The 17,752-nt window shown below is 44.4% G+C and overlaps 1 protein-coding gene across 1 annotated transcript in view; it reads right to left on the reverse strand.

Moving 5' to 3' along the window:
• Positions 1 to 17,752, reverse strand: part of cacna1aa (calcium channel, voltage-dependent, P/Q type, alpha 1A subunit, a) — a 91,657-nt gene that overhangs the window by 10,557 nt on the left and 63,348 nt on the right. Inside the window, 12 exon segments of the mRNA XM_065964791.1 lie at positions 9 to 122; positions 2,237 to 2,369; positions 2,592 to 2,707; positions 4,452 to 4,555; positions 6,792 to 6,899; positions 7,358 to 7,472; positions 12,244 to 12,340; positions 14,097 to 14,224; positions 15,577 to 15,727; positions 16,312 to 16,409; positions 16,702 to 16,767; positions 16,955 to 17,071. Of these exon segments, the coding sequence (XP_065820863.1) occupies positions 9 to 122; positions 2,237 to 2,369; positions 2,592 to 2,707; positions 4,452 to 4,555; positions 6,792 to 6,899; positions 7,358 to 7,472; positions 12,244 to 12,340; positions 14,097 to 14,224; positions 15,577 to 15,727; positions 16,312 to 16,409; positions 16,702 to 16,767; positions 16,955 to 17,071 (1,347 nt within the window).

Below are 17,752 nucleotides of genomic sequence, written 5' to 3' on the forward strand. Positions count from 1 at the left end.
CTGCTCACTTGGTTGTCGCCCGGGAGGCGGGGCATGGAAGCGGCCCTGCCATGGCCTTCCATTGGTGGAAAGTGCTCAGTATCCGAGTAACCATCCTGCCCCATCTCTCTCATCTCTACCGTCTGTAAACAGAGCAGGAGAGCAGGAGATGGCTGCCATGAAAACTGAGAGGGAGCAGGGGGACAGGTGGGAGAGTTTGTTATCCAAAGAAAGCAGAGAACCGAGGCTCCCAGGGAGGTCAGAGTGGTTAGTGGGAAAAGCTGAGTGAGTGTGTGTGAAGAGGGACTTTATCGTCTTTATTTGTCCTCATATTTCTTAGTCTAGCAATGAATGTAAACAAGGGATTTGTGGTCGGGTCTTACAGATCATTATCAACATCTTATTTTTGTGTTTGCAAATGTTGCTTTGAGAAAAGAAGCTGCTAAAATAATACAAAGATCCTTTGTCTACGGCACGATGAGGGGGAGTCAATCGAGGACAAGCTTGAGTGTATTCCAAAGAAAATTTAGAAAAACATACCTGTGCATTATTATTACCCAGGTGCATTGGGAGAAGGAAATGATGACAGTCTATTGTGTGCAGCGGCAACCGTTCCAAAGAATTTACATTAAGAAAAATGTGCTCTAAAATTTAATAATGACGTAAGCTCTTCAATACATGCAAAAGTCCAAAACAAACACTTCGACAGAGACGCCCCGAATGAAGACAACATGATGCAAAGAGCCGAAAGAAACTACTGTATAAACAGCAAACACGCTGCGAAGTCAGAGACAGACACGAGCCGTTTTCACTTTCTGTGTCTTGAAAATTTCAGACAGACTGCCCCTGAAATCATCCTGAGTCGCTTGTTCACACAGACGCCTCTCAGTGGGGGGCTATCCCTCAGTGGGCGGGGTCCAGATTATCAACATCACCCCCCTCCTCCTGCTTGATCACAGTGAATCTCTTGCTGCGTTCTCACATCAGCTCAACCCATAATCACATGGAGAATTCACCAGGCGACCGGCAGGAAAAACTCCAGGTAAAGTCGGAGTGAAACATTCTAGCTTTTTGTGTTCACACATGCAGCTTTTGTGCAAGTGTGAAAGCTCAAACAGAAAACTACGTCGGTGTGTTCTTAGTTGTTGCATGTTGTTTTGGATTTTTGCATGTGTTTTTGAATTAGCATTTAGCATTAGCACTCCTTATGGGAACTGTTTGGGTTGTTGCAGATTGGTTGCCGTCCTCCAGCAACATTTTGGTTTCCAAAGTGTATTTTGTTTGACGTATACTTCCAGAAGTGGAGCTAAATATGGCAGCGAGGGCTTCAGTTTAACTTCATCTCTTCAACAAAACTTCTGTTTAAGTTTACAATATTAGCTGAATTAGCCTCCACGCTAACAACTAGGAAATTAATTTTATTTGCATTATATTAAGTGTTCTTCTACCACATGCGGTCTTTGCTTGCTGCCCAACGATTCAGAAACCAAACAACAATGAGGTGAGACTAACATCCTCTTGTTGTTCTTTGTGTTTTATGATGAGCCCTCTTATTGAGCTGTGTGTAGCCAAAGCTGCTCTCTTCTATCAAACTCAGTTTAAACATCTCCAGACCTCTAACAGTGGATGTGGAGAGGTGACCTTGTAACACGGGCCGACTCCAGGAGGTCTACAAACAGAGAGGTTTCATATGATGACACCCTGAAGACGGTTGAGGGATGAGACTAGTTATCCACATGACGATGCTAACTGAATAATCAAGGAAAGACAGATCGCAATAAAGCGTTACAGATGGGCCAGTATGAGCTCTGAACCTCTCTTTGTTTTTTTGTAATATGGCTGCGTCAGATTAAACAGTACATGCAGTATTTAGAAGCAGTGCTCTTCTTTTCATTAATGATGATGTCACGTTGACCTGATCGACAATAAGTAGCTGCATTTTACGTTAACCTTAGTTTAAATAGAGGCAAACACAGACCTCAGGTCCTAATTATAAACCTGGAAGGGGCACTGGTTTCCATGGCGATTTAAATCTGTTACTGTTCGCAGATCACAGTTTGTTTTCCCGTTGTATCGTCCTCAGTGGTTCTTTTGGATTTCATTTGGCAGCAATGACATGAAAGTCAGGACAAATGTTGAATGGATCGAGTGTTTGAGTACTTGTCACACAAACTTAATGAATACAATCGTGTGTGTGTGTGAGAGTGTGTGTTTCAGTGTGCGATCCTCAGCGTGTGTGTGTATCTGAGCTTTCTACCTGAGAGTTGCTCATGCTTCCCAGGCCGTCCTCAGGGTGTCCCTCAGGACTCCAGCTGCCCACCTTCTGGGACATCTCCTGAGCACGAGCCGTCACCCATGATTGGCTCTCCGGGATCCCGCCTCCCACCGGCCTACACACACACACACACACACACACACACACACACACACACACACACACACACACACACACACACACACACACACACACACACACACACACACACACACACACACACACACACACACACACGCCCGCGCAAACACACACACACACCATCAAAGACACAACTTTCTTAACGGCACCGCTCTCATGTCCTGTAAAGTAGAGCATGTCATTGTCACACACTCACAGGCTGTTGGCCGTCTCTGTTGTGTTAGGCGGAGGCAGAGCGTTGTTAAGTCCCGGACCCCCGTCCTGGGTCGGGGAAGGTGGCTCCACGCGCTGAAACAGTAATGGTGTTCGATTCTGTGTGAGATATACAACATGGCCGTCGCCAGCTATCAGGCAGACTGACAGGGAAATGGAGGGAGAAGGAGCAGAGCAGGAACAGAGGACATGTGGAGAGAGAGAGGGCGGGCTGTCGGCTGAAGCAGAGCGAGGCAGAAGAGGTAATGCAGGAGGAAGAAACGAGGGGGGGGGGGGTAACTTTAGAGCAACTGATGCCCAGCAGCGGGAGAATGAGATGGTTGGACTCAAAGTGCACTCTGGGACCTGGAAACCCTCTGAGATGTCCAGGTCCAGATGTCAAACCATAAGAGTGTTTAATAAGATCCAATAAGGAAAGTATATGGATCAGTAAACATTGCGGGTTTCATCTGATTGGTTTAATGTCGTAATATCAACTGAAAAATAAAAATAAAACCAAAGACGTTTGCAGAAGCAGAGGCATTGCATTAAGAATAAATCGGGGAGTGATATAGGAGGGGCTTCGGTCAAAGGAGGGATTGGTCATCATGGGAGATAAACACTGCAACAATCCTGCAGAGGGGAACATAGCAGGTGAAATGCATGATGGGACAAAGGGCTACATTCATTGTCAATCAAATATAAGTCCTCAGAACGACACTATTACCTTTTTTTTCCCCATAGTTTTAAAGCAGCTATTACCTGATCCTAAATAAATGATGGATGAAAAAAACAAACCTCCAGTGTCATTCTATACATTTCTTGCCGAGATGAGATTATGTCCAGAAGGGGCAAAACATTTTGAATGAAGTTTACGGGGAAGAAGGTGCGGAACAGCACTGGGTTGAAGCAGCATTTTTGCAACCATATTTTAGTTAGTTTGTAGTAGTAGTTAAGATGAACCTTACGTCTCTCTGGTGCAGCAACCAAACAATGACACAACTTCTTAAGTTACAAACTAACTAGGGTGAATGCAGGGGTTAAGTGTGGACTTTACACCAATACTTAAGACACAACTGATACAGAGGTGCTGCAACAGGACACGCTTAACCTGTAACGACCCTAAAACATCAGATCTGATACGATGCTATAATATGATATGAAGATGGAATACAGCAGAATTCATGTCAGCTAGCTTTGTGCGTCTCTTCCTTTGACAGGGAACAGCTTTGTCAGAGTACAGAACAGTGCAGCAATACCATGATGCAAATCTTAACTGTCCCAGGTTACAGGCATGGGTGAAGGGGAGTGAGGAGGTACAGAATCTTTTCAAGCAGTCGACACGGGAGAGAATCAAGCTGAGGAGAAGGAGCCATAATGAGCGCTCCTGTGACGTAAAAGGCACGGGCACCTCGGGGACTGTGACAACTCTTAACCTGCTTAACACCAAAACCCCCCGATATCTTCAGTCATGTAATCCACTACATAGCTGTAGATGCGTATGACCAAGCGCTTTAAAGAATGAGAAATTCCTAAGGGGAGGTTCTTTCTGCACCGTGCCAGTGCTACGATCCCTGTGAGAGCAGGAAAGTTACACATTTGTGCCACCAGATGGCAGCACTGGTTATGGTGTTAGAAGAGGGGCAGTGCATATAAGAGTTGAGATTTGCCCCATGATCATGAATGCCCATTTTTAGAGGCTGAATAATGATCCCTGGATGTGGAGAAGGGTTGTCACAGTCCTGGATTTTTATGAATGGGGTTACAGCCCGGGAGCCTTGATTTCAGTGCGTCAGTCTGCCTTACACTTTAAGGGGTCGGATGCAAAGAGAGGAGAGTGTTGTTCTCTTTGAGACACCAGTACCTGCTCATCCCGAAGTGCCTGTGAGCGCTTGATTTTGCTCTGCCGGTAGTACTCCATGATCATCATGGCAGCGTAGATTTTCCCAACCGTCAGGTCTGTCGCTGCTGAGAGAATGACAAGTTACCCTGCAAGATTAGACCCTTTGGTATGGACCCTGAGCGCGAGGAATGGCAGAAAGGGGTGAGGCGTGCACACAAACACAAACACGCTTAAACTCACGCACACGCACACATGAACATTGAGCATATAGTCTTTTCACAAACAGATCTTTTTTTTTTTTTTTTTTATCTATATTACTTGATTGAAACTCTATATTGCATTTATATTTGTCACAAGTAAACTCTTGCAATCAAAAGCAACTCATTCTGATAAATGAAACAAAATTCAGTCGCTCCAGAAATCGGCAATCATCCGATCGCAAGAATCAACACAAAATTAAAATTTATGTCATTTCAAAATGAAAGAAAAATAAATCAAATCTGTGATATCTGATTGAGACTATCACTGTCTTCTTTTGACTCGAATGCAAATGTAATAATAAAAGCATGAAATGTTTTTCATAGCTTTTGGTTGTTTTGATAGCATATCACATGCATTTCACAGTCTTAAGCATTCACTGTTTTATGCAACTAGTGCATTAGCACACGTGCATTTGGTCTCAGTGTAATGACACTCAGTAACTTCTATCAAACAGCCAGCCAGTAACTGTACACAGCTGACCGCCCCTGGAGTGAAAAGACGTCTATAGAGAGTTGATCTATAGTGAGGCACCCTCTGATTTCAGGCACACACAGGTGAGGTGTCGGGAGTCTCGGTGGAGCTGGTGGGGAGGGACTTGTTCTGGTGAGTGTTTCTGTGGCTGAAAGGAAGGAGAGGAAGTGTGTGTGTGTGTAGTTCTTAGTGTCTTCCAGGCTGCCTGAGCTGTATTGGTGAATCTGTTTACACCTGGTATTAACCATAGACTGTATAAGACATGGACGTAGTCTCCATGACATCATTGGTTTCTGAGGAGGCTTTTGGAAGCTGAAAGATGGCGGTGGCCATATTGGAAATGCTGACTTGTCCTATCTTTAAGACAATCTAGAAAAAAGGCATAGCAGTGAAGTTGAGGTGGGCTTTAAGTATCCTGGCAAACGCCCGCCTTCCTTGGGTTTCGGAGCCTGCCTCAAGTGGACATTTGAGGAACTGCAGTTATTTGCATTCCTCAATGGTTCATTTTTCAACCCTGTAGGTTGCAGTTTGGTATCACCATGTATCCTGAGTGACTCGATCACAGGTGTACGATCCCAAGAACATGTGTAGACACTATGACCACCCAAACAACTGTGTGGCCACGTGTCTGAGACATACATGTATGTGCTCCACGCTACACTGAGGGGCCGTATCCTCACCATATTTAGTGCAACCTTAACTCTACTTACCTGTCATTTTTACTGATGTCTTCTCAAAGTCTAAGTCAAGTATGCACGAGCAGGCTGTGCACAAATCACAGCTTACATGAATTCAGGTAGGATGTTCGATGTTTAAAATACAATGTAAACATCGAACACACCTCGATAATGATAAAATAAACTGGCCAAGGTGTTATGCCCATGCTCTACATTTACCATGCCGGGCTTTAACCCCGAAAGCGAAACAGCATAAAAATGCATAGCATAGCAGAAGTCGTGCTGGCGTCTGCCTTTGGGATGCATGAGCTAAAGGGATAGCATGCATATCATTTGTACCAAGAATAAAGCGTAGAAATTTACAATGTAAAGCTTTTGTTTTTTTTAAACGTTTGACATCCTGTACAACCAGTTTGACGCTGGTTAAATTCTGCTAAAAACTGTTTGGTGTGTGATGCAATAGGTCGACAAAGAGGAAGGAAAGAAAGCCGAAAGGGGCATCACACCTTCTGTAGTGGAGGCGGACATACTTCAATAAATACTCAATACTTCAGTACTAAAATAAATGTATACCAGGACTGGGACAGAACAGAAGTCCAATGAAATGACCTAATCGAGCCATGACCGTGGCTCAATTCATACTGGTCATACCGTACTCACAATCAGCTGTCAGAGGACATATTTTAATACCAGGTGTAAACTTCTCAGAGCCATTGTTTGTCTTTCCTCGTGTCCACATAATGACGTCTTTACAGACTTGCAGTATGTGGGTGTGGGTAAGAGGGGTCATGTGCCAGCTGTATCAGAGGGTGCAGCAGTGACAGAGACTGGCTGAGAGAAGCGGTTTCCTCGGGTGGCGTGAAGAGAAACATCGTTGGAGCACTGGGCGGGCGCAGGGTGGCTGCATCCGAGGCCACATTTTCTGCACCTGCACCCACACTCTGCAACTTACACTTGTGCGGCGTAACCAGCAAATCCAGAGTCTTCTGGGACAGATTGGGCCAAATCGCCATCATCTCCTTCCTCAGCTCCGCGTCCATCTGGTGCTTGTCGACGCCACCTAGTGCAGATTCAACGAGCACGTGCACGCACACACACACACACACACACACAAACACCCATGTCCAAGAACGTGGACACATTGAAATTCAGATGCAAATGTGTATAAAATAAGCACACAAACCATTCACACACATTCAGATTGATAGAAAAGGTATGAGAGGACAAACAAACATGAAAACAGAGAGACACAGAAGAGAAGAAAACTTATTAAAAGGGTCAAATAGCAATGATGTCAGCACTGAATTCAAATGTCAACATTCAGCCTCACACACACAGACAGGATGTACTGCCATATCAAACATTGTACTTAAGGTACAGAAGGAGAAGCATCAGGGAGAGCTGACGGTTTCTGGATTCTAGCAGACAGCACTGAAGGCACCAAGAAGGAAATCAGAAAAAGAAGAATAGAAAAAAGGTGAAAATTTGGAGAAAAAGGAGGTAAAGGGGGTTCCAAACCTTCCGCACCCTTGGCGATCTTGATGTCCAGGGCCGTGCGGATCAGGGCCATGAGCGTGGAGTTGAAGTGGACCGTGTTGTCGTCGGCAACGGGAAGATCCATGCGGAGGAGTCTCTGTGGGGGGGAGCCAATCAGTGTGGGCGGTGAGGAAAAACCAGGAAGTAAGTGGGATGTATGTGGAACCTCCAGGTGACAAGGGGGGAGTCAAGAGAAGGGGGGTGGGGGGGTAAGGGAGGGGGAGTTTGGGGTAAGGGATGGGGTAAAGGGAGCATTGCATAGTGTCTGTAGCTGACTCTGACTCCGTCTGCCTGTCAAAGATGACTCAGACTACGAGGATTTTCTTTTTAACTCTTATTTTCTGATATGATAACCTGTGAGTTTAAAGGTATTTAATGAAGAATTTTCTTCTCGATTTGTCCCTTTACTAAAATTACAACTTATTTTAAAACGGAAGCTTCTCGGTATGTTTTCTGACCTCTAAAAGATCTCACAGGTTGTCTACACGACCAATCCTGAGCCTTCTCCTGATAAAAAAACATCAGGACAGACCGAGAAGCAGCCACTCCTATGCAGAGCTCCCCCTGGGGGGTTTTGGAGGTTCACAGTGAAAAACCACAAAGACCGGATGATAAACCAATAAAGCAAAAACAACCAAGGGACCAATCTAAGGAGAGGGAACACTCTAGTTTTCGTTTATTGGTTTCATCCTTTAAGGTCCTGTTGTTTTTTTTAAATTCAAACAGACTTTACAGAGACACACACCAACTCACTGAGGCCAGAGTGAGGTCAGTGTGTGTTTGGTGACAGGATACGGCGACCACCCCAACATGCAGCATATCATGCCTCCCACATATCAAGCTTAAAAATGTCCCTCCTTTAAAAACTCTTTTAAAACCTTTATCCCCCCCCCCAAAGCCTTCTTGCACATCTCACCCCCATGCAGCATGCGATGCACATTATGCCTCACAGGACAAGCAGCTGCGCAGCCGTACACAGAGAGCATCCTCTGTTGGCGACATTAGAATGAGTTTGTGAGTTTTTTTAAGCTTTTTATTGAAAAAAATAAAAAATTGGTAAAGTATGGGGCTAAGCTGGAGTGATAGAGTAACTAGCTCTATCTCTGATTATCTGAAGTCTAAGGTGTGACGAATGGGCATGGACTTAGAGGGTTAACAAGGTGAGAGAGAGCAGTGTTCTGTGGAAAATAAGAAAAAAGGCCCCCATGGAAATCAAAATGGTTGATCGTGTGAATATAATCCAGAGATAAATGTCGGAAATATGAGGTGAGGAAATATTTCTGCTGCCAGAAAAAGAGATAGTTGAAGGGGGAAAGCTGGTGATAGAGGTGTTAAAATCAATAGATTAATAGGGTTATGATCAGGAGTGAGTAAAGAGAAGAAGAGACTAAAAAGAAAATGAAAAGAGAAACTGATAACGAGGAGATAAAGAAAGAAACATCACCACACTGTGTCGGCTGTGTCTGTAAGAAAGCGATCCTGCCTGAAGGCTCTGCTGCCTCTCTTCAGGACAGAGAAGATCAGAGGTAAAAAAGCAGTGGAGCATTGTGGGTCATTGTTCTGTGGACGGGTTGGAAAGTCAAAGGTAAGGTTTGGATTGATCTCATTGGCTTAGGGAGAGTGGGGAGGAGTAAGGCATGAACACAGACATGGCAAACTTCTGGAAACGTGATCCAGAAACAGTTATGTAAGTTATGTTTTTGCCATAGTCATGCATGTAGGGTGTTGTTAAGGCTGCTGGACAGGGGGCGCTGAGGGCATTCCTTTAAGTTCAGGGAGGAGGATTTGAAGAGAAATGTACGAGGGTAAAACTGAAAAGACGAGGAGAGAAAGAGAGCATCTACTCTAAGGCTGGGATTAAAAAATGAAAACATGATTCTGTAAGAAAGAGACAGAGGTAAAGTAGCAAAACCGGGTCAAATAACACGACTCTGTCCAGATAGTGAGGACAACTTTGGACCGCAAAGGCAAACTCGTCTGTGAAGATGAACTGTGTTTACACCAATCTCAAGTCAATAACGTCACAGCAGTTGCACGCCCATCATGGTGGGCCGAAAAAAGAGGAAGCAAGTGGACAGAAAAACGGAGAAGAAGAAGGACAGATCCCAGATGGTATGACGGGAAAAAGGTGTCCTTTTGCCGTTTGATGTCGAGCTCTAGATGATGTTCATTCATCAGCCCATGACATAATATTTAGACCCTATGACTAAAGATAACCTACACTAGATAGTAGATTGGAGCAGCAGTGGTTTCCTTTATTCTAACGTGCATTAACACCAAGCGCTGGTCATGTTCAGTAAGTCGTTGTCGTCGGACTTGTTTACGATAGACTACGTCTTGTACAGCTGCGTTTTATGGCCTTGCCGCTGTGCTTGATACACAAAAACCGTGTGACAAATCTTGTTTTAAATGTCCTGGACATGACCGAAAAATTACAAAAATTCAATACATCAAGAGATTTTTGCGCCACCAGTTTTTTTCTTCAGTAAAGACGACAAGTTATGTCCCGTCACTTAAAGGAACTGCGTCCTTCGTGATCAGTACTATTTGGCCCGGGTTCTGCTGGAGGACGGAGGAGAAGGAGGTTGGATGAGGCGATGGTCAGCAATGGGAGTGATCTCCTGTGCCTACAGGCTGTGTGGCCGGCTGTCCCCTGAGGCTCACAGTGATCTGCCAATGATGTCTCGTGATGCTGTCAGGTTCGATCACAAGGGGGTGTTACATGAACATGTTGTGACGTAAAAGGTATTGTTAGTGGTCTAAATCTTTTACTCTGTGTCTGTGCTGAGTTATTTTGACAGACAGGGGGTGTTGGAGGTTATCGGCCATGCAGAAGGCAGGTGAGGGAGTGTGCATGTGTGGGGGAGGGGAGCAATATGCAGAGATGAAAGAGGGGGGGGGGGGGGGGGGGGCTGGAAACAGAATAGAACTGCATTGACGACAGAACCAAAGGACAAAAGAGAAGATTGGACTTGCAGATAGAAAAGGCTGCTGGGGGTGGGGGAGGGGGGGGGGCTTGGAGCTGCTTACATGAAGGGTTAACAGAAAAAAAGAAACTGCGTCTGTATGGCAACCAAAGGCTCTCTGAGGAAAACACACCACTGACACAAGCCCGTCTGCTCTCTCTACCATTAGGAGTAACAGGTAACACCTACTGTACTGTGAAGGATGATACAGCTGTAATTCTGTGTGTGTGTGTGTGTGTGTGTGTGTGTGTGTGTGTGTGTGTGTGTGTGTGTGTGTGTGTGTGTGTGTGTGTGTGTGTGTGTGTGTATGTGTTTGTGTGTCTGCCCCATCCACAGGACGGGACGAGTCAGAGGACGTAAGTCTGCAGGACCTTCCAAGCCCTGCTGCACATGCATGTTTCTGTGTGTGTGTTTGGAAGTGTCTACATGAGGGAGACGTCTTATAAATCAGTATCTTGAATATTGTTATGTACGTAGATGTTTCAACAAACTAGCGTCACTTTACATGGAGAAAAAAACATGATTCCGATGTTATGGTAGTTGTTTGTAGTGTGATTCTTTTGCATGGACGTGTAATAATGTGTGATCGTTGTGCACTGTGCAAACGAGCTGAGAAGGTCCCTCTTTTCATCCCCTCCTGTGGATACACATCCCCCGCCCTTACCCTTAACCCCTGATTGTCTTCCTACCTCCACCCACCAATCGCACACCACCACACAAGTCCACAACACCGATGAGCCCACCCCCACTTTCCACGAGGAGAAAAAGGAAACAGAACCAAAGAAACCACAACACTAAAAAATTTACACCACGTTGAGCGCTCAGTTCCCTGGCCCCCTTCCCTCCCTCCCTCCCCCAACACCTAAAGGAGACTCGGTGTGAGGATGGGGTCCTTTCTGACCTTGTAGGCCACCCGTGCTGGACACCTCTTCCCGAGGCCCAGTGGAGGACACATGTGCCTCAGCATGTCATACATTTCCCTGCAACTGATCCTGCCACTGCATCATCATCATCAGCCAGTTCCATCAACCCGCCAACAAGAGCACAGAGAAAGGGAGAGATGGAGATGTTCAGAGAGAGAAGATGGAGCAGGAGAGAGAAAGATTGAGAGTGTCACAGCATCAAAGATTGAGAGGAGAAAAAAAAGAGAAGAACCAAAAGGAAAGTGAAAGAACAAAAACAACAGAAAGAACAAGGTTATTGGGCTGATCTGGAGAGGCAGTGAAGGCGCGGCGTCTTAAAGGAGCTCAAGAACTCAAAGATTGTCACGTCGTAAAAAAGAGAGGGAGTAAATGACAGAAGGAGGGGAGACAACAAGAGGAAAATAAGGATTAAATGTTCTCTTGTAATATCAGAAAACAATACTCTGCAGTAGGAAAAAAGATATGTGTATGTGTGGCAGAGCTTGACCTGCTCGGATGAGGAGGGACGGGAAGGTGGAGGAGGAGGAGGAGGAGGAGGAGGAGGAAGAGGAGTCAATGCAGTTTCTGTCTTTCCCCCAACCCCCAAAAAACCAAGAACAATGCAACACTACAGTGGGCAACCGTAGCTTGCTACATTATAGCCATGGCTCCACAGCAAGCAAAAGAAAAGAATACTCAAAAGAAAAAAAAGAAAAGATCTTTTTTTTTTTTTTTTTTTTTTTTTTTACAGTGTTCAAACTTCTTAATGTGGATTTTTTTCCCCCCCGCCCCATTTCACTGAGTGCATTTCACATGCTTCTCTGGGTGTCTGCATTGTCCCGCACATTCTCTCAGCAGTTCAGAATGCAGGTCGAAAATGGTTGTAAAAAATTGAAATGAAAAAGATAAAATAAAATAAAGCGGCATTCATTCCATTCCCCGAATGCTGTGGCTAGCAAAGTGTGCTTGAGAGATTTTTTTTACTGAATGGAAGTCAAACCTTGCAGGCCACCCTATGAGGGCATTTCTTGCCTAAGCCGAGAGGCGGGTCGATAACTCGCAATAAACTGTACATGTCCTTATAATGAATTCGCCCGCTGCAAGAAGAATACAGGGGAGTTAAGAAACACACACACACACACAAACAGAAAAAAACACACACAGATCCAGAGAGAAGAGAAAAAACATTGGGAGGAAGAGCACAAGATTGACAAATACACAGCATCGGAAAATACTTGAATGTGTTTATTGTAACTAACAGGCTCTGTGGAGTTAAGTTCATTTCGACCGCCCTTTCCTCCCTCTCTCCAGTCCAACCCCCTGACTGGTTGTGTGTAATTAAAGGATTGCAAACAGAGTAGAAAAGCATGTGCTTTGTAAACAGTGACTCCCTTAATAGCTGCTTTGTGTGCCGTTTCCCTCCCTCTTAAATATGTGTTCAGCTGGGTGACTTTTTGTTCCCTGTGCTCTGCGGCACTCGAGTTATAGTCAGTGAAGAAGGGGTTAAAAGAGCGTGTTAGCATGTTGGGAGAAAAAAAAACAAACGTTACATTTTAAAGCACATTTCTGCAGTTAAAACAAAAAGAAGTTAAAGGCAGGGTTGGTTATTCTGGAAAGACCGCAAGATTTGAAAGGTGAAATATCCTCAGGGCTCCGTCTAAACTTTAAAAAGCCACGCCCTCCCCCCCCCCACACATGCATGCACGAGCGAGGACCTCAACTACCTCACGTCTCATTCAGCGGTATGAAAACTGAATGTAAAAAACAAACATGACTTCGAGAAAGACGGCTAACGTGGCGTCACTTTTCAGACCCTTCACCTCCCTCAGCTGTAGCTTTATGAGAGTTTCCTCTGGTTTACCTAAACTCCTTCTCATGCCGCCTTCTCTGCTTCTGTCTCTCTCTTTATTTAGCGGTGACAAGTAACCATGGCAGCGGTCATTTGAGCTAAGCTAATTCTGCAATCCTCTGGTAGACGTAGAATACCCTCAGTGGCAGTGAAAGGGTAGAAAAGCACAGGGAGGCATTTGATTGGTTACTTTCCATTCTGACCTCATGGCTGTGATAGGTCGTAGTTTATACAGGATTATAGCAGCGAGAGATGACCGCTCTTTTCTGTCCTCAGAGTATGATTTAATAAGCTGATGTCAGGGTGTAAATACGATTTATACAAATATATTAAAAAGTGTTTGGATGTTGGATAAAATGACCAATCCTGAACATTTTATCTGTCCTTTCTGAATATTGCCATGGATCCGCCCGTCATTCTCTTCTTCCTTTTCCTTTTCTTCCCCTGGTTAGAGCAGTCCATGTGCAGTCTACAGGACAGCACGAGGGCAACACACAGGCACTGGAATACAGATACCATCAAACGCAGCACGTCTACAGAGCTGCGACACGGGGAGCTTGTGTTTGGAGCGTAGACGTCGCCGCGTTAAGTTTTCAGCAGTATGCAGATTCCAGAGGTGGGGACACGATTTGGAAGGGTTTGGGAGGTGTTTGAGGACAGGAGGAGGTAGGGAGGGAGGGAGGGAGGGGTTGTACGGTGTGAGAGCGAGATAACCCTGATGAGGTTATTCTCAGATCCCCCTTGCAGCTCTCTCGCTTGAACATTAAACACAAGGTCGCTGCTTTTCTCCTATTTCTATTTCTACACTCTTTGAAACATATTGAGCTCATGTTTTATGCAATAAAAACACACGACATAACTTATGATTTGATTTCTTTGGCTAGTGTACAAACACATCAAGCAAACTTGTGTTGTTGCCTGCCAGTTTACAATTAGTTGTGTGTATCTGTGTGTGTATGTGTGTGTGTCGTCGTGCACCTGAGGGCGTGCACGTTACCACTCACCAGGCAGCAGGATCATACTCGGCCCATATCCTGACATACTCATCCAGGTGGTGAGGTCCCAGGATGGATGAATCCCTAGTCAGGTACTCAAAGTTGTCCATGATGACGGCAACAAACAGATTCAGCATCTACAAACAAAAACACACACGAGAAGAGTTACAGATCTGATGGGACACATGATAGTGATCTCTGAATCCTTTACAAGCTGTGACCACGAGCTGCAAAGAATCAGAAACACTGCAGAAAGAAGAATCTGACCAGGTCTCGTCTTAAAGATTAAAACAGAATAAGAGGGCGACTATCACAGCTGGACTCTGCAGACGTAACAGAGTCTTATTAGTGAAGTATTGCATTCACATTTTCATGCAGGATGTTGCCTTATGCAAGTATTCACACGGTTGGGTTAGTTTTATTACTGTGTAACAACCAAATTTATTTGGATGTTTTACCATCAGAATAACAAACATGAGCAGTCCAAAAAGAAGATATGTGTTGGGATTCAAAGCAAAGTACGGAAGCCCTCAGCAGACATGCATCAATACATTTTATTTTACTCCGTTTCAACGAGTATATTCTGGTTGTTTCCTCGAGCTCTGGACTCAATTATCTCGGGATGAAATAAATAAATGCTGGTTTCCTGTGATACGAGTTAGTTTATGGAAATCCTGAGAAATTGACTCAGAAGAAAACCAGGGTTGTTACTCCAAGATAAAGAGGTCAAGATCTTGAAAAAAATGGCCGAAATGTAAGGTATCAGATGTTGAGACCCCAAAACACCCGATGACCCCGGGGCACATCACTGCCGATGTGTCCAGGTTGCACCACCAGGTGTATGTACATAGAATTATTGTACGTCTGCTTCTGCTTTTTTTTTTTTTTATGCATTTTTCTTTATTTAAGAAAAAATAGAAAGAAAAGAAAATACAAAAAAGCATTGGGCATAAAAATTTGACAACAAGCATTTCCTTTTCTTTCCCCCCACCCTCATGCTACCAATACAAAGTCTATATGTAAGGTAGTAACTGTACAGGGAATGATAGTACTATTTAATACATAATACATACGAAACGAAGCAAAAAATAATGATAATAATAATAATAAAGAGAAAAAAAGAAAGAAAGAAAATAAATTAAAATAAATAAATAAGATAAACGCAAATGAACCTTTCACGACAAAAAAGAAGAAAAATATACAGACAGAGATTTAAATATGTAACTGTTGTGGATAATCACATAGGTTAATTTACCTGAGATCATATTATTCATATTGTTTATATATTACTACAATCTAGGATGTTAAGTGCTGTCTACTTCTTCTGTAGCAAAACACTAAAAGATTTTCATACATTTTGTAAATGATTGTGAATAATATGTAATGCCCCCTTTCGACATCAAAATCAAACTGATTTTAAAAGTCACTGCATCATAAAACAGTGACACAGAGCAGATGTGGGCGTTGCATTGTGAAGCTTTGAACTCACCAGGAAGGAACAGAAGAAGATGAAGGAGACAAAGTAGAGGTAGGCGAACTGGCTGCCACACTCTGGATCTGTGTTCCCTGACAGCTCGTCACAGTTCTTACCCCCCAGACACGCCAGCATGATTTCATGCCACGCCTCCCCTGTTGCACTCCTAAACACAGACGAGGGGGAAAAAGGGTCCTTGATTTATGATTTGGAAGATAAATGGAGAAGGTTTAGGATTTTAGAAAACCTGCATTTTGTTTAGAAGACAAGAAGTAAATCAACACAGTTTCAATTCAGATTCATGGGCACACAAATGCTCTCTCTCTCTCTCTTCTCTCACTCTCTCTCTTTATCTCTCTCTCTTTCTCTGTCTTACTCTCTCACTCTGTCACTCTCTCTCTCTCTATCTCTGTCACTCTCTCTCCCACTCTCTCTCTCTCTCTCTCTGTCACTCTCTCTCCCACTCTCTCTCTCTCTCTCTCACTCTCTCACACTCTCTCTCTTCTCTCTTTCTCTGTCTTAATCTCTCACTCTGTCACTCTCTCTCACTCTCTGTCACTCTCTCTCTCTCTTCTCTCTGTCTTACTCTCGCACTCTCTCTCTCTCTGTCACTCTCTCTCATTCTCTTACTCTCTTACTCTCTCGCTCACTCTCTGTCACTCTCTCTCTTCTCTCTCTCTCTCTCTCTTTCTCTGTCTTACTCGCTCACTCTCTCTCCTCTCTCTCTATCTCTCTCACACACACACACACCTGAAGAGCAGCATGAGAGCCTGTACGAAGGTCCTGAAGTTGTTGTGCTGGTTGATGGCACTATCTTCCTCCTTTTCCAGTTGAATATTCCCAAACAGCTGTTGAACACAATCAGTCAAAGTTAAACACTCAGAGACCAGCGGTGATCATCGGGCGACCTCCCTCATCCTGACAGCGTGGCTTCAACACTTTTAAAACCTTTTACTGCCGTTAACTCTTCCATCATGATCCTGTTATGCACCAAATCCTCACGAGGATTACCATCATCCTCATCCCCTTATCTACCTCTTCCTACCTCCTCCTCCTCCTCATCATCATCATTATCCTATAACAGATATTCAGTTCATCCCAGAAGGACTGTAGCAGTTTTTAGGTTGAGCTCTCACCCACCTGCATCCCAATGATGGCGTAGATGAAGAACAGCATGGCGATGAGGAGGCAGACATAAGGCAGCGCCTGAGGAGAGACACAGTCATCGTTTGGTGTTAGGGTTTGTGACATATTAGCGCACTCTGTATGGATACATGAGGCTGTAGCGCATCATAAACGGTGCGCTGACTGGATATGAGTATTTCTCTTCGTTCTTGGAATATCAATGCAATGTGATGTCTGTGTGAGTTGTGCTGTATAATTGGGTTTGAACCTTGAAGGACTGAACAAAGGTCCAGAGCAAGATGCGGATGGTTTCTCCCTGCCTCAGCAGCTTGATGAGACGAGCCGCCCTGAACAGCCTCAGGAAACTCAGGTTGATGAAATTATTCTACAGTACAGCCAGAACATACCCGCAGATAAAAGAGAGAGAACAAAAGAGAGAGACAGAGACATAGAGGGGGGCGGGGGTGTGGACACAAGAGAAAGATGCAAGAAGGAGGGTGGATGGATTGGGGATAAAGGGGAAAGACTGGTTAGTCGTAATGCAAAGAGTGCAAAAATATTTACCTCAAACAATCAGATCAAAAAAAAAAAAAAAGAAAAAAAAAAAGAGAAATCAAACCGAGGGGAATTTCAAACTCAAGACAAATCAAAGAATCGGGAGCCAAACAAGTCAAAGCAAACCAAACTCAAATCAGCAAGGCTCCAACAAGCTTTTCATGTCAGTTAAATTAGGCAAAACCAAACAACACAAGGAGGGGAGGGGGGTTTGGGGGGAGGGGAGATCATCCAAATCTAGCTAGTTTCATCCAATCGGGTTATGTAGTAGTAAAATCGTGGGAGGAATGGTGAGTAGTTAAAAGTGCAGGGATGTCAGGACATTTCCTTGGAGGGACAACCAAATGCACTAATTCTCTCAAGGCAAAAATATGCAACCTCGAAAAGCAAGCCCTACAGCATGCAGATGTGCACCTCACAATGCAGAAAACCAGTCAGACCGATGGCAGCTGATGCACCATCCAATAGGAGACACCCAGTAGTGATGATGTCACAGCCCAGTATAGAGCAA

The sequence above is a fragment of the Labrus bergylta genome, chromosome 16, assembly GCF_963930695.1.
Source record: "Labrus bergylta chromosome 16, fLabBer1.1, whole genome shotgun sequence".
Lineage (NCBI taxonomy): Eukaryota > Metazoa > Chordata > Actinopteri > Labriformes > Labridae > Labrus > Labrus bergylta.